Consider the following 25,536-nt stretch of genomic DNA (forward strand, 5'->3'; position numbering starts at 1 on the left):
GTTCGATTATTTACTTTGTATTACTTACTTGTCGATGTAATTGAAGTCGGTTTTTTTTTCGTTTCCGAGCACACAATCATTTTTAAATTATATAGTAAAATAGGGAAAGTTTCTGTGCACTAAAAATATGGGATTTGGTTATTAGACTACCGTTTAACTTTGAGTCAAATTAACGCAGGTAACCAACGTATCATTACTACGTCTATAATAGACGTCTACCGTAAACCTACAGCCTGTTAATCCGGGTACGTATATTATTCAAAAATATTTTATGGCACTTTATTTTTTACGAAAATTGCCACATACGGGGTTATTCAAACAGCGATCTAAAGACACATTCACTTATTTATATCGCAGGTCAATCTAATTTTTCATTTGAAACGCGTATCATTACCCTCCCCTACCTGTATACATTACTCGCGAATATACCTTGTGTTTCTCTCTCATGTACATTTCGTCTTCAAAGGCGGTCAATTGAACGTGTAAGTGCAGTGATTTGTTACGCCATTTATGTGGTTATGTTTATACTAATTTATTAAAGACAATTATGAGAAATTTTGATTACATTTATTGCAAAATGATATGATAATAATTTGTACTGAACTCAACTGAATCCAGTCTGTAAACTACCTTAAACTGACCAAAAGTCTTATTCCAGCTTTTTGTACCAACTTGCTCTTGAAAGCACACACTAAGGCTACTAAGTATACTAATATAATGGCGAGTATCTGTCTCGAGTTAAAATCGAATCGGTGATCGTCGGCTATACAACTTGGGTAGTTGGGCTGGGTATACAACTAGATAGGCAAACAAGCGTACGGTTCACCTGATAGTAACCTGATAGTAACCGTAGCCTATAAACACCTATAACAACAGAATAGTTGCAAGCGCGTTGCCGGTTATATATATATATTCCAATATAAAACATACGAAATATAAAGGAAGTGTGAGAAGTAAATATCGATAATATTTCTAGTCTTTAATGTGATTGAATACTTAATCAAATTTTTTACTAATGCGAAGTTAATGATAGGGCAATAATAACAGAGGCCCTATTATCAGTTGACTAATTATTATTGCTTTCGTTTAAGTTTATTTTGTGTGTGCTGAAATTGATAATTATGTATTGTATTGGCTTATCAACTAAATACATATTAGATTATTAATTAATTAATGAAGTTTAAAAATATTAAAAATGAATATATAGCACTCGTATCAAAAGTTATGTGAAATGTCTTTTTAAAATCATATCTAGGTTACAATATTTTTCAACTTTATTCAAATAGGCTTCGAAATCACTTTCGAATCATCATTTTACATATTAAAATTTTTAATTGATTATTAAAGTGAAGTTACCACCGATTGGGAATGCAGATTTTGCAGAAAATAATCGGCGAGAAACTCCGCAGTTACTCTTTTGAAAATAATATATACTACCTACATACTAACGTACATTGCAAGTTAAATAATAGCTTAGGCATTACCGAAGCTAGAACTGTGAAACCTTATACTTCAGCCATTAATTAGTAATTGATGTATTATGAGCAAAAAGTATACATCACAAAAACTAAGACTATTGCCTAGACGAAATAGCGGGCATAAGCTTTTGCTTATCGATTATAAGCTGTATGTATACTCACAATTTTTGAGTAGCCGCACCTTATTCCAAGTATGATAATAAAACACCTAATTGTTTTATAAGTACGTAGTTTCATTTGAAATATACCGTATCATATTTTACGTACTATAAATTAAAAGATATCAGTAAAATACATATTAATTAGTGTGAGCGGGTTCAATGAACGCTTTTTAGTTACCCCATCAGTCGTCAGAATGCGTTTGTGTTTGCAATTGTTTTTTTCGTGAGTACCCATATGGCTAAAATTATTCGATATTACGATTTCAACCCGAAAATAATAACACTTACTGAAATTTAATAAAAGTTGCTAAAATTAATAAATTAAAACAAAGTAAATAAGTCACTAATAAGAACTTCCCACATACACTTACAAGCATGCCTGCCTTGTCTATAATCTCTATATATATAAAAGCGAAAGGTCACTCACTCATCACGAAATCTCCGAAACTATAACACCTAAAAACTTGAAATTTGGCAGGTAGGCTCCTTATAAGACGTAGGCATCCGCTAAGAACGAATTTTATGAAACTCGACTCCTAAGGGGATGAAACGGGGGTTGGAAGTTTCTACGACAGTCCTATGTTTTTGAAGTAAGAGACTTAAAATTTAAAATATATGCTCTATAGATGATGAGAAGGTGTCCAAATAATATATCTTTAGAAATCCATTTCTTTTTGGGGTTAAAACGGGGGATAGTAGGTTGACTTACTCATCACGAAATCTCCGAAATTATAACAGTTACAAACTTAAAATTAGGCAAGTAGGTTCCTTATAGGACGTAGACATTCGCTAAGAACGAATTTTATGAAACTCGACCCCTAAGGGGATGAAACGGGGGTTGGAAGTTTCTATGAAAGTCCTATGTTTTTGAAGTAAGAAACTTGAAATTTAAAATGCTCTATAGATGGTGAAGAGGTGTTCAAATAATGTATCTTTAGAAATCAACCCCTTTTTGGGGTTAAAACGGGGGATCGTAGGTTGACTCACTGATCACGAAATCTCCGAAACTATAACACCTACAAACTTGAAATTTAGCAAGTAGGCTCCTTATAAGGCGTTAACTACGGCTAAGAATGAATTTTACGAAACTCGACCCCTAAGAGGGTAAAACGGGGGTTGGAAGTTTGTATGAAAGTCCTATGTTTTAGAGGTTAGAGACTTGAAATTTAAAATGTATTCTCTATAGATGATTAGAAGGTGTCAAAATAATGTTTCTTTAGAGATCAACTCCCTTTTGGGGTTAAAACGGGGGATCGTAGGTTGACTTACTCATCACGAAATCTCGGAAATTATAACAGTTGCAAACTTAAAATTAGACAAGTAGGTTTCTTCTAGGGCGTAGACATCCGCTAAGAACGAATTTTATGAAACTCGACTCCTAAGGGGATGAAACGGGGGTTGGAAGTTTCTACGACAGTCCTATGTTTTTGAAGTAAGAGACTTGAAATTTAAAATATATGCTCTATAGATGATGAGAAGGTGTCCAAATAATATATCTTTAGAAATCCATTTCTTTTTGGGGTTAAAACGGGGGATAGTAGGTTGACTTACTCATCACGAAATCTCCGAAATTATATCAGTTACAAACTTAAAATTAGGCAAGTAGGTTCCTTATAGGACGTAGACATTCGCTAAGAACGAATTTTATGAAACTCGACCCCTAAGGGGATGAAACGGGGGTTGGAAGTTTCTATGAAAGTCCTATGTTTTTGAAGTAAGAAACTTGAAATTTAAAATTCTCTATAGATGGTGAGGAGGTGTTCAAATAATGCATCGTAATCTATAAATATAAAAGAGAAAGATCGCTGATTCACTCATCACGAGAACTCAAAAACAGCTGGATGGTCCATTCATCCAGGATGGACAAAGATGAAATTTGGCAGGGTGATAGATTATAATTAGTAGATGTCCGCTAAGAACGGATTTTGCCATATTCCACCGCTAAGGGGTTTAATTGGGGTTGATAGTTTGTATGAAACATATACAGCAGGGTCGGTTTAAAGCAAAATAACCGCGTTGCAACCCTATGTGTTCAACAAACATTTATATTGATCACTTATAACTTTTAACTGGGGTAGGGCACAGCAGGAATTTCCTGCTCAAAATATGGAGCAGCCCAACTGGGGTAGTACCTCGACCTTACAGAAGATCACAGCAAAATAATACTGTTTTCAAGCAGTATTGTGTTCCTGTTGGTGAGTAAGGTGACCAAGGCTCCTGGGGGGATTGGGGATTGGGTCGGCAACGCGCTTGCGATGCTTCTGGTGTTGCAGGTGTCTATAAGCTACGGTAATCGCTTATCATCAGGTGAGCCGTACGCAGTAGTACAAAAAAAATATATTTTTTACGATATCTAGCCTTTACGTTACTAGAATACTTTTTATTTACCCCTATCGTCACGGAGTCACGAAGGAGCATGCGTTACGCTATTCTGTGGCATATAGTTACGTAGAACCATATTAAAAACTAAATGGCATGCAGTATATTTAAACATATTTACACTACAATACTATATTATTACTACATTATTTCATACCACAATTCTGACGAATTCAACAAACCATTTTGTTAAACGCGACGCGCGCTTCACGCGCACGTAGTCACGGGCAACAGTTAGTGTATTATAAAACAAAGTCCCCAAAAATGTATGTGATCGATTCCCTCATAATCTACGGAACGGATTTTCATGCGGTTTCATCAATGGAGAGAGGGCTTCAAGAGGAAGGCTTATAGAACGGCTAAGCCGATTATGATGAGAGTTTCACTGGAAGTTTGCCGGGAAAACTTTGTGTCACACCGATTTCAACGCGGGCGAAGCCGCGGGCACAGCTAGTTATCTATATAAATAAAAATAAATATTACTAAGTGCATAACTTGAGAATGGCTCGATCAATTCGGCTAATTTATATGTTTGTTAAGACCCACGGAAGGTTTTAATACTAAAAAAAAAAAATTTTTTTACCATTAACTTTTGACAGAACGAAGTCGGTTCGGGCAGCTAGTATAATTATCAAACTGAAAAGATGTTAGACACATTGAGGACAACTTTAAAACGTGAGCAGCGCTTTCAGCTGACAACTATATGGCATCTTGTTATTAGTAATTGTATTTTATATTTTTACATGTAATAAAATAATAAAATAAATAACTTAAATTTTAAAACTTGTCTAACGCGGTTGTATTGCTTCATTTTTAACGTTTATTTATATTTTAATGTAAACATCTTGTTGCTTAGCAGAACTAACCAAAGCACGCCACCCTAACTTGACAAATTCAACATCGTGTAAAAATCCCTTACGCGTCAAACGCTCCGCCCGAGGCCTTGTAAGCTCGAATTGTAGTATTTTTTTTTTTTTGTTATCCTTAATCCTCATTGTAGCATCTCGTTTCTTATTAGCGGTATTTGATGTTTAGACTGTATTGTTGGCGATCGATACAATTCAAACTCGTTGGAGAATTGTAACATTTTGTGGTCTATTAATATTATAATTTATAATATTTTTGTTAACAATCGATTGTTCAAAACCAGTTTCGTTTGTACATAGGTAGGTATTGTTATATATTTGGACATTGTGATTCTTGCGAAGATGTACTACTTATTTATGTAATATTGAAATAATTTTTTAATTTATATAAATAAAAATGCAAATAATTGCTATAAGCTCAAAACTCGAGAATGGCTAGACCAGTTCGCCGATTTTTTTTGAAGTTTTTCCTAATACTTACACTGAAAATAAAATAAAAATTTAAAGAATAGAACATTTTTATAAATAGAGGTCGTAATTTCCTTGGATTCAATAAAAATACTATGAAATTTCATTGTGTGTTGTTTTTGTTAGAGTATTCAAGTCATACGAAATTGACATCCGAATGAACTTCAATAACGATGTCAATTTTCATTTAAAACAAAGATTCCTTGTACTATTATCGGTAAAACTTATATTTATCATATTAACTAAAATAGCATGTCTTTTTAACCGACTTCAAAAAAGGAGAGGTTCCTCAATTCCACCGTATATATTTTTTATGTATGTTCGCGGATAACCTCGTCGTTTATGAAACTATTTTGATAATTCTTTTTTGTTGAAAAAGAGATATCCCAAGGGTACCATGACTAGGAAACCGGGACCTGATGATGGAATCCCAGAGAAATCGAGGGAAACCCTCGAATATCGTAGTGACGACTAGTGCGTTTGTTGATTTTTTTCGTCTACTTACGTTGTATTACTTGTCGATGCAATTGAAGTCGTTTTTTTTTCGTTTGCGAGCAAATACAATTATTTAGTTTATAAATTAATATTACAATTAAAAATTCTACAAACTTTGTTGTGAACCTTATATGTGTATTTTTAAATAGTGACCCTACCTATCTTACCTAAGTATCCTTAATTACAAGCTGTTGCATGCATTTCACGTATATTACTTTCCAACAGAAACCGTGTATTTTTTTTTAATGAAAAATAGTCTAATTCAGCTATAAGTATATATTTTTTATTTTTAATATTATTTCAACCTATAATGTCAGTGCTGAAGTTCATCGACACACGGTTATTTCATCCGGCAATAACAGTAGAATGACTAAATCACTATGGCGTTAATGTTTATCAAACGTTCATATACACAAATATTCGCATTTATAAAGAAGTAAATATTGTAAAAACGAAGCATGAAGATTATTTCATTCGGATTAGATTGTTCGTAAAGATGCTTGGTCGCCCTCCAAATCAAAGAACAATACAAATCCGGGGAATCCCGGAAATTTGGCGTCCCTATTCAGTCGGTAGATTACAGAACCGATCCCCAGCGATTTGGGGACAATTCACTTGGCATTTCTTATCAATTGTGCTACTGAATAACGAGCGCGATGAATTGGGGACAGTCGTGAATTGAAAATATCGTGTTTTACTCTGAGAACAATATGAACTTTATTAAACTTGTCTAGTTATTGTTATATGTTAAATACAAACAACTTTTATTTTAATTTATATTGATGATAGTTTTGAAAACAATTAAGGTAGTATCGTATTTTTTTATACTACTAGGACCGCAAACAAGCGTACGGATCACCTGGTGGTAAGCGATTACCGTTGCTTATAGACGCCTGCAACACCAGAAGTATCGCAAACGCGTTGCTGACCCTACCTCCAATCCAAATCAATTGAATTTTGTAATTTTATATGTTGTCAGTGCTTTGTACGTGCCTACTTACTACATAGTAAAAGCAGAATACGAGCCCATGTAAAATATTATATCATAAAGAGCGTGCCATTTCGATATTGATAAAAAATAGTCTCAATATTTTTTGGTTTCTCAATATTTTTGGATACGAATAAAAACAGCGTTAGATGACAAAAAAGCATTTTTTTTCGAAATTATCGTTTTGGAAAAACGAACAAAAATATTATTTAATACCCTAATATTATTTTAATTTAGGTAGAAAGTAAGGCTAATTTAGAGACATTTCTTAAAAGTTTTATATTTCTCCATTCCTCGAGTTGTAAAAGGGTTAACTTCTTTAAAAAAAAGATGCACAATAGTTGAATAATTATTATTATGTAACTACATTCAATACATATTAAAAATACATTTGGTTCTGACGTTGACGTGCGTCAAAAATTGCAAGTCTTCTAGTTTCCTTTGTTTCACTTGACGTTTCAAAGGGTCACGACCCTCGACAGAGTTTCTTTAGAACGTTTAACGATTATTATTCGACATTATAAAGCTCCTTGTAATAGGTTTTATCTAGTTAAAGTTGATTGACGGTTTTCTAGATTAAATTCTTTTGTGGGTCAATCGGTTATGATTATGTAAGTGTGTTGTATCTTTGAAGATAGAACGGACTTAATCTTTGTTAACTTTATAAGCTTTATAAAGTAAATATAAGTATATTTTTTACACCGACTTAAAAAAAGGAGGTGGTTTTCAATTCGAATGTATTTTTATGTGTTAATCAGAACTTTTTACTGGGTGTATGGATTTTGATAATTCTTTTCTTATTCGATCGTAATTGCTTGTTATATGGTCCCATTTAAATTTGATAGAGATCTGGCAAATGACTTTTGAGCTATCGCTTAATAATTCGTATTAAATTGACTATTAATTCGACTACTTCAGTTGTATTACTTGTCGATGAAAAAAAATTACTTATTAGTTACATCGAAATAGAAGGTATACTAAAATAATAATAAATTGCTTGATTTTTAGATTAACGGATGATTAGATTAACTTTGATCATTGCTAAATCTATTTTAAGTACTGACATCGCCTCTATCCGTGTGACTAAACGCCCCTCGTGACTTCATCTGAATTGATTGACATAAATTTTAACAGCTCCTGATTCATAACTTCATGTTTTATCTTCTTTATAAATATAATCTCATTCATATGATATTATGTGTAAGAATATATCAGACTTTACATTCAAGATTTCGAAAACTAAACTGCTCAGTGTGATTTCATTGGCTAAAAATTTATCTTAAATAAATGTAAATATATTTTTAAAATGTCTATGACAAGATGTGTTCTATTCTTCTACATATATTTTGACTAGCCCGTTGGCGCAGTTTGTAGTGACCCTGCTTTCTGCTCCGGGGTTCGTGGATTCGATTCCCACCCCGGGTCTGGGTGTAATATATATATTTATTTCTATATGTATTATTTATATGTATGTTTATCGAAAGAAAAAAATATGTAGCTATACCAGTCGGCTGTTATCTATAACACAAGCATTAAGTTGCTTACTTTAGGAACAGATGACCGTGTGTGCATGTTGTAAATATTTGTTATTATTATTATTTATTTATTTTATTGCTTTGTAACATACGTAGTTTTATATATTTTAGCACACATATATAAAGAAGTAATAAAGAGCGTAGGTATATAATATAAAATAAGACGAAATGAATGAAAATAGCTGTTAAGTTGTGAAATAAAAATATTTTTAATTTGAAATCCTCAAAATATTTCTCATGACAGTAACTTTTATTAAACCGGTTCAACGCGGAAGCTAAGTCTCACGATTCCAGTTTTCTTGTAAAACTGCGCTTTCATACATCTGTCAACGTCCGCTGACAAAACCTTGTTATATTTATTATAAGGTAAGGTACATAAAATGTTAGGAAACGTTGCGTGTGAAACGCAAACGCACCGAAATTGGTGTAATTTGTTCTACCAATAGCTACTGCTTTAGTATCGATTGTTAAGGAATAAATAAAGTTACGGGTTGGCTTGTTTTGTATGTTTTATTTGGTAAAATACAAATGTAATTTTTATGTTGGTATGCATGGTTCTATATAGATAATTTTTGAGCACATTGTAGTGGACTAGCCAAATATTTAAAATGTATAGGCGTTATGAGTAAGATTTCTTTGTTATAGTGTTAAAAAGTGAACATCAATATGTGAAAATTTTCCTATTTACCTAAAAATACGTTTATAATACGCAGCGATGAAGCAATTTGTGTAGACAGTGCTTTACTCTTTGGTCGTTTTAATGTATCTGCCTCTTATTCTTTTATTCCGTGGCAATTCTTTGTGCTCATGTCAAATATCTTTTGCTTGATGCAATGTGATGTAACAAGGGGTTTGTGTGAGATGGCAAGTGAGATGTTTGCTGATAAAATATTGTATACATTTCACTTTTTTTTAAGTGATTTTATTTGCTAAAGTTTGTTTGATGTTGTATTTAAAAAAGCTGTCTCGGAACTGAATGAAATTAATTCAACGAGATGATTGAATTTAATTTTTGATTTGTTAGGATAAGGGATCATGTCTTTAATAACAAAAACTTACAAAGTAAAGTACTTTAAAATTATCGTTACGTTTTTGGATGTTATGAATAACCCTGGACATCGTTGTACTATACTACTGTCGACTTTAAGAATGACAACGGTTTTATAGACCTTATAGATGGATATATATAACCATTCATAAAAAATAAAAAAACACAGGAATGTATGTAGTTTATTTATAATCTTAAGAGTGATAGGCGATGCTATAGTGTTTTATATTACGTATGGTAAAATCACCTCACCTTCAATCAGCCCAATGATACGAAACCAAGCCGCGAAATTACAGATGCCGTGTAATTTTGATTTACGCTCAGCATAATGGCGATATGGATCATAAATCTATTGAGCTTCGATAGCGATGTTAAATGTGATTTGTGGCCATGTTCTATAGTTGTACGTTAAGCACAGCAAGGTTTCGCGCTCCGTGTTTACTATTTTTAACCGACTTCAAAAAAGGGGGGAGGTTCTCAATTCGATTGTATTTTTTTTAGATTGAAAATAGAATAGAATTAATATGGTATGCGATGTGGCGGCTTGTCCGGATAAGCTCTTGTGAGTTTTCGTGGCATGCTTATGAATAAATGTTAAGCTCCTATGTGTTAAAATAGATATTATGTATTACATAAAAAAAAATAGATATTATGTATTTTAATGTGTCTAATAAATAATTGTTTTCTGATTATGTCTGGAGAATGAGCATTTTAATTGTACTCGAAGTTGTTTAAGAGAAAAAATCTATAGTAATATTTGAACATAGTTAATTTGTTATACCTATATCATTATAGAAATATTTTATTTAGCTTATCTGTAAATATCAAGATGAGCTAGTTTTTTTTGTGCTACGTTTGTATAGTGTTTTTTCACATTGTTTGTTTTGTTTTTTTTTATCGTGTTACCCCTGTGTTTCAATTTTAGACACTTAAATTTATTTAAGAAATTAATATTTCATACAAGAATGGTTAATCCGACATACGTTGTAAGAAAAATCATAAAACTTAGAAGGGGTTCTGTTGACAAATCTGTTATAAAATTAAAAAAGTACTATCGTTTGGTTTCCTGAAATCAATAACAAAAAGACGATCAATCATTATAAAGAATCTCAATATGTTTTTAAATCACAATAATGGTATGTTTGATTGGTAGCAAAAAAATCGACTGAGACATCCCTTCGAATTTGGGTGTCACCCTGGAACCCTTCGCGAATATCGTCCAATGGTAGCAAATCGTCTTTATCTTCGTCTTCCCTTCGCAAAAGTCGCATAAAAAATAGAGCAGTCAAGGGTCGCTCGCCCCCTTAATGGTTCTTGCAGAATCGTTCACAAACCCAACCGAATTGGTTTTAGCATTTTTATTTTTTTTTTACCTTTACAGAACTGGGTCGTGTTATTTTGGTGAAATTGGACTTGAATAGCTAATTTGATTTGGGATGTAAAAGGGTTAGGATGCTGAAATATTGATTTTTAAAGTGATTCCGCTTAAATAATGTAGCGTGTGTTACAAATATACGAATACCATATAAATAAACATTTAGATTTATAGGAAATAAAAATGTTCGTACATTTGAGGCGTATTTAAAACGTAGTTTGGGATGTTTGAGTGGTAACAGTCGATCTAGCTGGTGCAGATATTAGCTTTTATATTCGACTTCAAAAAGGAGGACGTGCTCGATCTGACCTTTTTTGTTACGAAATATATCTGGTGGTTGCTTACCCATCCTCATTCCGCTTGTATTCAATTGGTTTATATTTTAAGAATTCTAAAATTAAAAATGCGAGTTTGGGAGCTTGAAAGGATGTTGTTCTCTTTGGCACAAAATGATTGCAATAAAATTTGATATGTAGAAGGAGATTCAGAACATCACACAATTTATCTCGCGAGATAAATGTTGGGGAACAGCTAGAGTATTGATAATTATGTAATAAAAAACAGAGTAGATACAGTAGCAAGCAAGCAAGAAATAATTGCATTATTGTGGTAACAGATGCGACAAAATAAAACATCAACAATGTATTACATTTAAATACGGATGAAACCTGATCGCTTATTTTTTCTATTTAAGACTGGACTTGCCGAGCAATTTTACCACGTTTAACGTTTGCTGAGTGTACCCAATCTTTGTAGAGTAATTGATACTAGTTACAAATACAGATTGATAATTATTTTAATACTATATTTGTACTTAATCTTACTGCAGAAAAGCTTGTTCAACGCAATAACATCTCATGTTATGAATGACTGGCAGACTGGAAGTAATGTCTGGAACTGATCCTGCTTTTAAACTAAGTTATGAGTTTTAATGCCGTCCTTATGGTTCGTGGTTCCGCCCAGGGCCTGAGTGTAAGTTTCAAACGATTTCAGCGTCACCGTCAAGTTGTGTATTTGTGGATGGGCTTGTGCAGAGGCAGCGTTAACGGCTGAAAATGTATCTTTGGCTCAGAAAATGTTCGACGTGAACTGTCTATAAGTGATATTGGACCATCGATTTTACATACCCTCTTCTACGTGGTAGGCAATGTCTATTTACATTTATACTACTTATTTAAAAAACGAAGCCTCATTAGGAAGAAACTTAAAGCTTTATAGTCACGTTAAAATTGTTTGAAATGAAATGATAATAATAATAAAGTAACAGTTTTATTAGTTGCAGGTTTATGATTAATTTACTAATATTAAGTTTATTTTTATTTATTACAAGTTCAAAGACTTTAAATATTTTTCTCTTTACAATTCATTATTACTTATGGAAATTCTTATATTATTATTTAACATTTATTTTTTTATTTTTTCAAAGTTTTTAGTACCTTTCACACGATGAAGGTATTGTTCTTCCGAAATTTTGCCCCAAGTGTTGGACCACAAAAGAGTACGTCAGTATCAATTAGCTCTATCTTGTGCGGTGAATTTTTAATGTGCCTTGACGTGCTGTTTACATTATCTATTGTGCATTCTGTTCCTTATCGCTATGACAATAAGATTTATTATGTACATGATTATAATTACCTTCCCAGATTCAACTGAATGCGATTTCGCTTTGGCTCATCGAAATAGTTGTTTTAATGGATTACACAATAATATTCTTTTGTGCAGTGACGTTATGTGTTATATTTAGTTGGTGTGTTTTTGTTGTGATTTTTTTGGAGGATTAGCTTCTAAATACACTTTAATTGGTCGCCCGATGGGAATATCTCTTGATTTTTGGTAATTGTGGTCATTAATAACATGAATGCGGAGCGAGCTCCCACGAAGAACAATGCTTACTCGGCTATACTCGATGGATTAGGCTATTTAAAGTTATATATTTATTTATCAACTACAAGAAAAAAGTAGTTTTGTTCACAAAATGTTTGAAAAAGATGTAAAATTTAAAGTTATGTAATAATTTTTTCAACGTATTTTTTTTTTTGTTCATTTTATATACGTACGTAACGTAACGTATATATATATATATATATATATATATATATATATATATATATATATATATATATATATATTGTAAAAGTATTTTTTCTACTACTAATAGTTGGCGGTCAGCACATTTGTTTCATCTAAAGCGTTTCTAGACATAACGCTTTTACGAGACAGCGTAAATAATAAAGAAAATCATTGTTAGTTTTATAAGTGGGTTTTCATAGTTGCTTAACGCAGACGCAGCAAATCGCTAGTTTTGAAATCATTTTATGATATTAATCTGCTTCTCAGAACTCAATGTAATTAATATATAATAAATATAATTTATTTATTAAATATAATTTGTTTCAATAAATGTGTATTTAGTACAGAATGTGTATATAATTTTTATTCCGATATAATGAAGAGGCACATTTGATAAAACGACTGTACACGTTTTTCGACTTCAATAACATAGACAAGTAATACAACGTAGATTGACGAAAAAAAATAGCAAACGCACTACGAATTTCCCCTTGATTTCTAACAATATTCATAGAAACATGCTAATGTTCAATGCAACATGAACTTATCTGTAAAAATCTTCTTATACCTAACCTAACCTAACCTACCTACTAGACAATTTTTAATACGTCAATACTCGTAGTACCTACTAAACAAGATATAAAACTGACGATTCTCTACTATCCTTTTTCAATGTTACCCTTTTTAATAATACAAAAATCCTTAAGCAATAATAACGATACTTTGCAAACTCTTAAAGAATTAAAAGCGGGAAAACATTGTATAAATATTGATTACATTCTTCATTGAACTTCTCGATCAGTAGATATTTTTCGAAGTTTATTTTGTAAAAGGTTAAAAGCATCTATTCAGAGCTGTCAATATCTACTATTAACGCAGCTACCCTGCTGTCCTTTCTGATGTGAGTCAAACATCATTAATCAAAATTTCGCAACTCACATAGTAAATATTAAGTGAAATGACGTAAATGGAGTAAAAATTTAATGGTCCGCCTGTATCGCACGTAACGGTGAAACGTTTTGTCATTAATTTTGTTGGTACTGTCGTTTCGTATGAACGTCGCGTATTACGCGCTAGAATGAGGTTTTTATTGATATTGCTTTTTTTATTTCAATATTGGTAACATGTTACAGGCATTCATAGATTACTACGGAACGTAATGGTGGTGATATTAACAGAAATACCAGCAATTTAGCAGTTGCAGCAGCAATATAGCATAGCAAATTGAAAAGCATAGAAAAAAGCACGATATACTTTAGAAAAATTACACATAGAAGAAAAAAAGAAATTATATAAAAACTTATTAATAAGCAAAAAATTAGTTATTTATAAAAATTGTCACAAACCATTGTTTTGTTGTACCGAAATATTAAATTAACATTCTGTACGCTTGGTCCTGAAATGTCAAATTAGCCTGCAGTAGTTTCAAGGAAGGTTTGTATTGTAGCTTTATTGATGCAAACTATTTAGTTTATTACTATAAACACTCACATAAACTATTTTATAGAGCCTAGAATTATGGAATAAAATATTTAGCGTGTACGTTTTAATTGCAACTAGTTTGTTTGTTTGTTTTTATCTTTACAAGTAATAGCTTAATTTGGCGTGTTTAGCGGTTGATAAAAAAAAGTTGACAGATTTTGTCAAAATAATTTTAGTAAACTGAACCCAGTATATTTTTGTCCTACTGACCGTACTTACAGATGGGAATTGATACCTGATTTGCAACACAACACATAGGTTAAGTAATTTTTACCGCAACAAATATTAAAAATCACGAAGTGTATTTAGTATGCAATAGTAGGGCTTTCATTGTCCGCCTCTACTCAAATTAGGTATTATTCAATTAAATCAAGATAGATTTATCTGTGTACTAGCTGACCCCGCAAACGTTGTTTTGCCATATATGTTATTAAACCCCTTAATCCCTTCCCCCGCCCGTATAACTTAGGAATATGAAAATATATGTGTCGATTCTCAGACCGACAAGATATGCACACAAAATTTCACAAAAATCGGGTCAGTCGTTTCGGAGGAGTATGTTAACTAACATTGTGACACGAGAATTTTATATATAAGATATATGCCGAGTTGCACGAAACAAAATTAAAAATTAAGTAGAGATTAAACTAATTTAATCACAAGAATTTCATACAATTCTTGCGATTAAATTAGTTTAATTACTACTTAAATTTTAATTTCTTTTCGTGCAACTCGGCGATAGAGACATAAATTTATGAAATTATTACTGGTGATAGAGTATTATAGTCCACACCTTCGATCTAATCGTGATTTGTGAACGAGATCCAACATATGATCGTAAACATATTATGTTGTAAATAGTTATTGATGTATACGACCCCTGTTCTCATCCCGTGCCTCGCATCCTCGGTAACCCTCCCCAGCGGTAACCATCCACGTGTGCAGACGCCGTCTCTTCACACACCGATTATTTTTTTCCAGAGCCCATCGATTTTCCATCCCTCTCGCAGGGGTTAATATATACTAACGTGGTTAAATAAATCTTACCACTTCAAAGCTTGCTCTCTGGTATTTTTTTAAGCTCAAGTTTCTCTTTGATTCTGAAAAAGAAAATATTTTTATGGGACTGGATTATACGTAAATGAAATTTAAGTAGATTTTTTTAATAACCTTTGTAATACAGAAGAGTTGAAAGTGATTTACGCTGAAATACGAGGGTGATTGTAATTTACGCGGCCAAATTATGCATTTATATTTTTACCGATTCCCACGAAATCATGACAAATTAAACACCTTCATTCTCAGTAATTACTCTTAATATTGACAAACTGTATTAGGGTCAGAAAGACGCAGCGGAATACTTTTGTTTTATAATATGTATAGATGAGCTGAAGCCCACATAAAACATGCTACGACTATTATGCAAAGAAATATTTGTAGTATCGCTGACCAAAATCTACAGATAGGTAACTGATAGACAATATGCCGTATTCGATCTTTTATCTAAAGAAAGATATTGACACGTTTACAAAATGTTTGGGAGGTTGACTTCAATAATAATGTAGCATTTTTTCTTAAATTAACTTTAATTAATTTCAGATAACGTATATACAAACTTTTACCAATGATTGAACATATGATTTTAAAAACTAACTTATTGTCGGTAATAATGTGAATGCGTCTGACTTGACGTTTCTAATTTTCCAAGCTACCCGCAGTCGCCGGCGCGGTGGGGGAAGGTTCCGTTGAATTCTTAACATGCCCCCCGGCGTTGAAAGGCTTGTCTTTCAACCCTTCGTCGTTGACTGGTAACGGGCAGATACGGTTAAAGCCTCTGCGAATCACCCCGCGTGCGGTTTTAACGTCTGCGACCCTGACGCACCCATCAGTTCCAGGATACACCTCAACAATGCGTCCCAAACGCCACTTCATAGGCGGAAGACCTTCTTCTTTAATCAGGACTAAAGCTCCCTTTTGTAATTGCTGTCCCTTAGAGGTGCGCCATTTAGTGCGTTGCTGAAGTTCAGCAATGTATTCTTTGTGCCACCTGGCCCAGAAGTGTTGACGTAGCTGCTCGAGTCTTTCATATTGCGTCAGCCTATTTGTGTTGACATTTACAAGCGCAGGTGTAGGCAAAGCGGTCATCGGTCGTCCCACCAAGAAGTGCCCTGGAGTCAATGGCGTCAAGTCAGTTGGGTCAGTCGACAGCGGTGTCAGGGGACGTGAATTGAGTATCGCCTCAATTTGGACTAGGACAGTGTAAAGGTCCTCAAAAACTAAATGAGCGTTCCCTAACACACGATGCAAATGTGATTTTAAACATTTAATGTTTGCTTCCCAAAAACCAGCCATATGAGCAGCGTATGCTGGTATGAATTTAAAGTCTATTCTATCATTTGACATTTCACGTACAATAGAACTTGCGTTTTGGTTGAGGAACTTATAAAGTTCATTTCGGGCACCGACGAATTGAGTTCCATTATCAGAAAATATGGTAGCTGGTCTCGAGCGCCTACCAATGAAGCGATTTAGCGTGGCTAAGAAAGAGTCTGTACTTAAGGAGCTAACGAGTTCGAGATGAACGCATTTGGTGGCGAAGCAGATAAATATGGCAATGTACACCTTTTCGGTCTTGCTACCGCGACCTCTTTTATTAAGTGCTATTAGGGGACCCGCATAGTCCATTCCTGTAGTATAAAACGGGTAGCCAGGCTGGAGGCGCTGCTCAGGTAAATTGCCCATTATTGGACGGGCTATTTGTGCATTTAGACGGAAGCAACGTAAACATTTATGTACCGTGAATCGGGCCAGATTGCGACCCCCGATGGGCCAAAACTCTTCTCGAATTGAAGCAAGCAAAAGTTGAGGCCCTGCATGCATTAAACGTAAATGTTCATACTGAAATATTAGTTTGGTTAAAATGTGTTTCGACGTTAGCATGAGTGGATGCTTTTTATCGAATGTAAAATTACCATTTTTGATTCGACCCCCTACTCTAATGAGACCCTTTTCATCCACAAACGGACTTAAAGAAAGCATCTTGTGTTTTGGTGGTAATGATTTACCTTGTATTAAATATTCATACACATCAAACGATTCCCTCTGTGACAGTTTAACAAGTGTGTTAAGCGCTGATTGCTGTTCTGACGACGAAAGTGGACTCTGGGTTTTATTCTTACTTCGACAAACAGTTACAAAGCGTAAAACATAAGCCATTGTATTTTTGAGTTTGGTGAGACTTGAGAATCGAGAAAATGGGAATAGTTCCCTTGGTTCATTAGCAGTTAAGGCTACATTGGACCTCACCTCTGGCAGTTCTGTGGAACTTTGATCAAATGATCTATCAGGCCACGATTCTTCTGGATCTAATAGGAATTTTGGTCCATTGAACCAAAGATCCACCTTGTCCGATTGAAGGACACCAATGCCTCTACTTAATAAATCGGCGGGATTGCTAGACGTAGGCACGTGTCGCCAGAGATATGAGTTTGTGATTTCTTGGATGTCCGCTACCCTATTCTTAACGAATGGCTTCAACTTATTGGGTGGTGTTTTAAGCCAGCCTAATACCACGGATGAGTCCGTCCAAAGAAAGCAACTATCTATATGTAATCGAGTGGTTTTTAAAACCTTTTCTAGCAGCTTGGCAGCTACCAAAGCTCCGCAGAGTTCAAGACGAGGTATCGTCACCGTCTTAATGGGTGCTACGCGTGTTTTTGAGCACAGGAGACGAACTTGTGTAGTTCCATTAAAATCTACGGATCTGACGTAAACACAAGCGCCATAAGCATCTTTAGACGAATCACAGAATGCATGAAATTGAATGTTGACTGGACTCTGGCATACAACATGCCGAGGAATGTTGAGATTGTCTAATTGTTTTAGGTCGGTTACAAATTTGAGCCATGATTTGACAATATCTGACGGTAGCGGACTATCCCAATCTAGCTTGTGCAGCCAAAGTTTTTGCAAAATGATTTTACCGGCGATAATGAAAATACTTAGCAACCCGAGTGGGTCGAATATTTGAGAAATTGTGGATAAAATCGCTCTTTTCGTAGTGTTGGGGACAGTTTCAGTTTTAATGTCGAACTGAAATACGTCGTCTGACGGTGCCCACTTCAGGCCTAGAGTCTTGGATTGCTGGTGCTCACTCAAATCAACGACGGGTGAATCTCTGTTTGGATCTGACCCATCGCTGCAAACAGGAAGATTTGATCGGAATTTCCTTAAATTGAAGCATCCCGACGATAGTTCCTGTGAAATCAGAGCACGAACCTCCATGAGACCTTCAGCTGTTTCATGCCCCGTCAGCAAATCATCAACATAAAAGTCTTCACTAATGACCTTGCGCACCAGTTCATTGTCACATTCGTCCGCTATTTGCTTAAGGCAACGAACTGACAGGAACGGAGCCGAGGCTGTGCCATACGTCACCGTGTTGAGCGTATATGTCTGAAGGGGTTGAGAGGGGTCGTCGCGCCAAATTATTTGTTGTAGGTGACGTTGATTTTCGTTCACGAGCACCTGTCTGTACATCTTTTCGATGTCACCTGCCATTACATAACGATGTTGTCGAAATCTAAGGAGAATAGAAAACAGGTCGCTTTGTATCGTCGGCCCTACCATCTGAAGATCGTTTAAGGATAGGCCGGAATTTGTAGGAGCACTGGCGTTAAAGACGACTCGCAATTTTGTCGTGGTGCTTTCATCACGCAGGACGCCGTGATGTGGCATGAAGTATGAATTTTCATGAGGAGCATCGATGTCACTTAAAGCCATGTGACCTAACGATAAATACTCCTTCATAAAATCGACGTACATGGCCCTCAATACGGGCTGCTTTGCGAGTCGGCGCTCTAGTGCTAGGAAGCACGCCTTAGCGCGTTCAAAGGATTGGCCAAGTTCAGATTCATTTCCTTTTAGAGGAATACCTACTGAAAATCTACCGTCTTCATTACGTGACATGTTTTGTACGAAGTGTGCTTCGCATAATTCTTCTTCATCGGTATATATCGATTTTTTAGTGGAAGGAACTTCTTCGATTGTCCAGAACTTGGCCAACTGATCTTGGATTTCATCAAACTTGCTAAAGTTGCATGAAATCTTATTTGACGTTTGTTGTCCAGTGGGTCCGGAAATAATGTACCCGAACTTCGTCTCTTGCAACACCGGACAGTTTTTGCCTAATCTTATTTTGTTTGCGCATAGCAAGTCCCAGAATATGTCTGCGCCGAGCAATATATCGTAGCTTGACGGACTAAAGTATTCTGGGTCTGCGAGTTGAATACCCGAAGGAATGTTTAATGTGCCTACATTAAAGACTTCATTTTTAGTTGAAGTTATGTTTGGCAATACCAGGAATGTGATGTTAGTTTTAAATGAGTTTACTCTGGACTGTATTATTGCATCGCATCGTTTGTTGACTACCGAGACCAGGTCGTTGATGCCAGCTACAGTGGACATGGTATCCTTATGGTTCAGGCCTAATGTTTTAAGGAGTGACTCCGTCATGAAAGATGCCTGACTCCCGGAATCGAGAATGGCTCGGACTTCATGAGGTCTACCATGGATGTCAAAAATATTAATTAATGCCGTGGCAAGAAGAACCCGGCCGGACTGCTTGTTGATTGCTGACATGTTCTTGACAACATCATCAGTTGACTTCAGCACCGGCTGGGTTAGCTGCGCCGCTGATGTAGGTGCCAGCAGCGCTGATGTTCTTGGAGCTGTCGTGTCATGTGCTGCATGATTTAGGCCATCGTCTCTATGTAGCAAAGTGTTATGCATGCTGCCGCACTTCCGACAAGGACCTAACCTGCACACACGCAAGTTATGCCCTGCTCTTAACAATTACTGCACAATTTCATTCGCCTAACAAACTGTTCCCTACCAGTAATGCTCATTTGTGCGAATTCATTACATAAATATAAGGGGTGCTCCGATTTACAAAGATGACATTTGTGTTTTTTATAACCAGGTTGCACCACTGTAGCTAAGCCTCGAACATGCCTACTTGTACCCTTCGATAACGACTCGTGTCTGTTGTTGCTTGTGTTGTTACTTAATTCGATGGTTTCCAATACATCTGCCCTATTTTTAAGGAAATTTGTGAATATTTCTAATGTTAGTTTTGTGTGTGTAACTTTGTGCTCCTCCCATTCACGAAGCGTACGCGCATCTAATTTTGTTGCCATGATGTATATAATTAATGTGTCCCAACTGGTTACGGGTTCCCCTAAAATTTCTAATGCTCGTAGGTTTTTATTGCATGCATCTAAAACCCTACGTATGGATGAAGCAGATTCCTTTTTTATCACCTCTTCATCAAAAATAGCCTTAACGTGATTTTGCACTAACAGCCTAGTATTATCAAACCGATCGCATAAAGACTTCCACGCTAAAGTATAGTTGGACGCAGAAAATTCCAACGCGCGAATGACCTGAGCAGCGCTGCCTTCCAGGGAAGCCCGTAAATAATGGAATTTTTGTATGTCACTAATTGCTGTATTCGAATGGATGAGAGATGTGTAAACGTCGCGGAACTCAAGCCAGGTTTCAAATTCGCCACTGTATTTAGGAATTTGGATGGTGGGTAGTTTAACATTTGCAATGCCCTTCTTCATCTGCTTCACCGTTTCACCATCCTCGTTATCGCTGGCTGAGGAAAAGCAAGTCTCAGAACTACTATGGGTATATTTACGATGACGTCTATGTGTATGTTTATGTTTACCACATAACTGTTGGGCCCTAGCCATCGCGGAATAATATTGAGATTCAAAATCTGACCTTTGTACCGCATGTGTCTGAACTTCCTCCTCCGAGACAGCCAGACACTCGATGCTCGTTTGTGTTTCCTGGAAATCCGCAAACATCGCTTCAATGTTAGCCATTCGCAACTTTAATTCCAAAATCTCCACTTGACTGCAACATACAACATCTTTATATGTATCAATGTACGTGAGAAATTTCGTTAAACGACCCTTATAAGTTCCTCGTTTCTTAACTAACTCGTTCATAGTACCCATCGTAAAATATACAATCGAAATTCAATAAATTATTCGTTAAATTCAAAATTCAATAAATTATTATTATATTAAATAAATCAATAATTATTCACAAAACAACAAATATAAGTATTTACTTAAACTATCGTTTCAATAGCAAGTAAATGTAGTGATTGAAATTTAATGGAAATATACAGAATGATTCAATAAATTACAATAAGCAACGAAAATATTACTATACTATTAGTTTTATATTTTATCCAATGAATTTATTACTACCTACACATTGATTTATAAAAAAAAACCTTTTTATAAATCAATGTACCTACAACAAATTACGTTGATTCGATTGAATAGAATTGATTAATAATTAATTAATCTTTGTTCTATCTGATTCGCACCAGTCGAATGAGATAAACCAAAGAATTAAAAAATTTATTTACGCAAATTACGAAAGAAAAAATTAATAAAATTTTAAAATGTATATTAAATTTATAGAATATTAAATATTAAATACTAAATATTAAATTTTATAAACATTAAATTTATAATTATTTATTACGCTAATTATATAAACATTAAATGATACAAAAGTCAATCAAATGAGTGAATAGAATTCTTGAATATTAATTTAACTTATTTAATCTTTTACTTATTCTAAATCCAATCGAATTAATAAGCCCATTAACATAAATTACATCCGAGCACTAAAATAATTAATTAGGAATTGTATAAAAGAAACTTGTAAATACCTACAACGGTGAACAAACAAAGAATATTCACTGTCTATTGTTCTATGCAGCGCCCGGCCGCTTACGTTACGATTAGATGCACGAGTTATTTTTAATAATATACTTTTAATAATACAATATTGAAAGAAAATGATTGGGAGGGGTTACGGTTTAGGGACAAAGCTATAATAAAGGGCAAAGAAAATGGATCGGACTCAACTCAGACCGCTTGCTTATCAATCTTGGTATAATTGCTTATTATCTTTGTAGTCACTGGTTCATTCTGTCACGTCACCGATTCTGGGCATCCATAAAGAGATCCTCTTCGTAATGATTAATGCAGCAGAAGATCCTGGTTAGTCCCAAATCCTTAGGCGTGGCGTGATATTCGGCTTCGTAAGGCCAACTTTATGTTTGGGAGGTTGACTTCAATAATAATGTAGCATTTTTTCTTAAATTAACTTTAATTAATTTCAGATAACGTATATACAAACTTTTACCAATGATTGAACATATGATTTTAAAAACTAACTTATTGTCGGTAATAATGTGAATGCGTCTGACTTGACGTTTCTAATTTTCCAAGCTACCCGCAGTCGCCGGCGCGGTGGGGGAAGGTTCCGTTGAATTCTTAACACAAAATGTTCTTTGAACCTTACAATGAGTCAAGGTTCTCAACTGTATAATTTTGTTTTGTACTTTTCATAATTGTGTACCGATTATAATCATTCTTTGTTTTTATTGAAAAGCAAGTATGTTGAAACAGAAAATACTGTAAATAGTTTTTACTGAGGAAACCTATATTATATTATACAACTATTTATACAAAGAATTTTTTATGTCCTTGTTCGACTATTACTATAATTACAACTAACTTACTCTCTTGACTAAGCATGATATAAATTGACTAATCTAATACACAAACTGCGCTCAGATTTAAAGAGTATTTAGATGTATGTTTATAGACATACTCATGTGCACTTGTTGCAAGGGTGTGTCATCTCCGTGAAATACGATACGGTGCAGGGATATGATTCACAAGATGGCGCCGATAATGCATCGGAGTCTGACTGACACGTCACTTGCAGAAGCAGAGCGTTTTACATTACTATTAGTAATATCGTACATTTTTGTTTAAACATATCAGGCCGCTTTAAAGCTACTGATTAATTTGGCTGTGATCTCCACTACTAGTAAAAAAATCGCGTGCGTACAAAGTACACATGTCAGAAGTGAAACTTCCTTGGCAAACTAATATTGAAGTCTCGTTCATATTTATACAAATCTAAAGCTTTAGATTTCCGTTCCAGCGCCATCGACAAAAACGTTGCCGGTTTTCCGTAAAAAATTTACCCTCGTGCGCCTAGAGAAGTTTGACTTCAAAAGCTTATAAACGTCGTAAATTTCGCCAAAGGTGCGCATTCGGAAGAAGAATCGGAATAATCAGTCACGCCGATCCACTGCGGATTGATCGCTAATTTGCCTATGAAGAGAAATTGTCATTATCAGATTTTTATGATAAGAATGGGAAATTTGGGCTCCAAAAACCGATATGTTAAGTTATTAACCTTCTATTATTTTCAATACTTCTTGTACTCCTCTCGTAGGTAACAGCTGGCTGCTATAGATACATATTTTGTATGAAATAAACAATAAATATATACTATGCCCGGCTCAGGTCGGGAATCGAAATCACAATATGCGAACAGAATAGGGTCACTGCTAACTGTTCTGAGTTTCTAACAGTCTAATCATAATAGGTATATTAATCCGTGAAGGTGTTAATTCGCAAATATGTATGTATTATGATTTAGTTATCTCATAATCAAAATTATAGTGTCAGTATGTGTGTAATATATTCCAAATTTTATCTGTTTGTCCTGGTTTAGAGATTTTATAGCCTGCTCCACTTAAAGGGCATTTGTCTGCCCAATTCGTGTCCCGGTGTGATAAGTCGTTATCTATTGTCGCTTAACTTTGATATTATTTGTGTATTAAACTATAAATAGTTTACACGTTTTAATTAATATCATGTCATATTTAGTAACTGATATATAAATTTATTTTTGACTTTACTGGTTTTACAGAATGAGTAGTTTTTTTTTGTTTAATATTTATCTATAACATATACCTATATATTTAATTTTCCTTTGCACATCCACTTTGAATGTTAATTTGGTAAGTGAAAAGTAACAAAACATATATGACTAGCCTGTTGGCGCAGATTGTAGTGACGCTGCTTTCTGCTCCGAGGGTTGTGGGTTCGATTCCCACCCCGAGTCTGGGTGTAATATAAATATATATATTTAATATGTATTATTTATAAGTATGTTTATCGAAAAAAAAAATATGTAGCTATATACCAGTCGGCTGTTACCTATAAACACAAGCATTAAGACTTTAGGAACAGACAACCGTGTGTGTATTGTGTAGATATTTATATTTAGATATTTATTTATATTTCATGTAAACAAAGTAGGCATTTACTTTGAATATATCTACATTGTATCCTTCAAACATTCGTAAAATATATAATAAAAACACAGTTTTTTCATCTAAATAAAAATATTTGCTCAACAAATAGTACTATACTTTAGTGTTCTTTTGTGAAAAACTAATGTATATTCTGTAATAAAAAAGTAAGGAAAAACACCTAAAAAACACACGAGATTGTTCCTATATTGTTATATGTGGATTACTTTCCCTGACTATTTGAAATCGTGACTAAGCGACTTTATTTTGTCCTTAGACGAAGTGGAATAGTGATTTTTCTAGTAATTCCATATGGGGATGATATAATCAGGGGTCTGCCACGTGCAGGGAGGCAATCAGAGGCAAGTTTCTTTACAATTCGGAGGGCCGGCCCTCAGGGTGCATATAATGACTCCATTAGTAGAAGTAGTAGCTTTGTATTCATTTAGTAGATATTTTACTTAGGAAATGTGTTCTTTTCCTCGTTAGCTTAACAGAGCATAAAGGTTTTTTTTCATCGAATTTAGTTATATCTATTTTTATTTTTGTTTGTATTTCTTATCATAAAACAGTGTTATTTCAATATTTATTTTAAATAACCTATTTATATACAATACAAAACATTAGTAAAAGTTCATTGACCTACATAAAAATTATTTATCATGTATTGAAAATGAAGATTGTATTAACATTCTGCAGTGGTGCGATTAGTCGCCCAAAACGCCGACGGTTTTGCGTGTTCGATTCCCGCTCGGGATGGATATTTGCATTTCTACAAATATTTCTTTCCGGTTTGGATGACTGTCCTTGTTGGTCACTCCACCGTGCCTCGGATAGCACGTAAAGCCGTCGGTCTCGCTTGTTACCATAAATACCTTATAGCGATCGTTATTCATAGTAGGGAACATATCATCCGCCAGTCCGAAGTGGAGCAGCGTGGTGGATTAAGCTCAACTCCTTCTCTTCTTCAGAATTTTTGAG

At 34.5% G+C, this 25,536-nt stretch overlaps 2 protein-coding genes across 2 annotated transcripts; both read right to left on the bottom strand.

The window, feature by feature from the left end:
• Positions 1–16,040: 16,040 nt before the first annotated feature.
• Positions 16,041–20,135, bottom strand: LOC123655084. Its single transcript, XM_045590922.1, has one exon. The coding sequence runs from the start codon at positions 20,133–20,135 to the stop codon at positions 16,041–16,043; it is 4,095 nt and encodes a 1,364-aa protein (XP_045446878.1).
• A 56-nt stretch (positions 20,136–20,191) lies between these two features.
• LOC123655085 lies at positions 20,192–21,103 on the bottom strand. Its single transcript, XM_045590923.1, has one exon. It carries the CDS (start codon positions 21,101–21,103, stop codon positions 20,192–20,194), a length of 912 nt encoding a protein of 303 aa, XP_045446879.1.
• Positions 21,104–25,536: the final 4,433 nt, after the last annotated feature.

This window comes from Melitaea cinxia, chromosome 7 (genome assembly GCF_905220565.1).
Source record: "Melitaea cinxia chromosome 7, ilMelCinx1.1, whole genome shotgun sequence".
NCBI lineage: Eukaryota > Metazoa > Arthropoda > Insecta > Lepidoptera > Nymphalidae > Melitaea > Melitaea cinxia.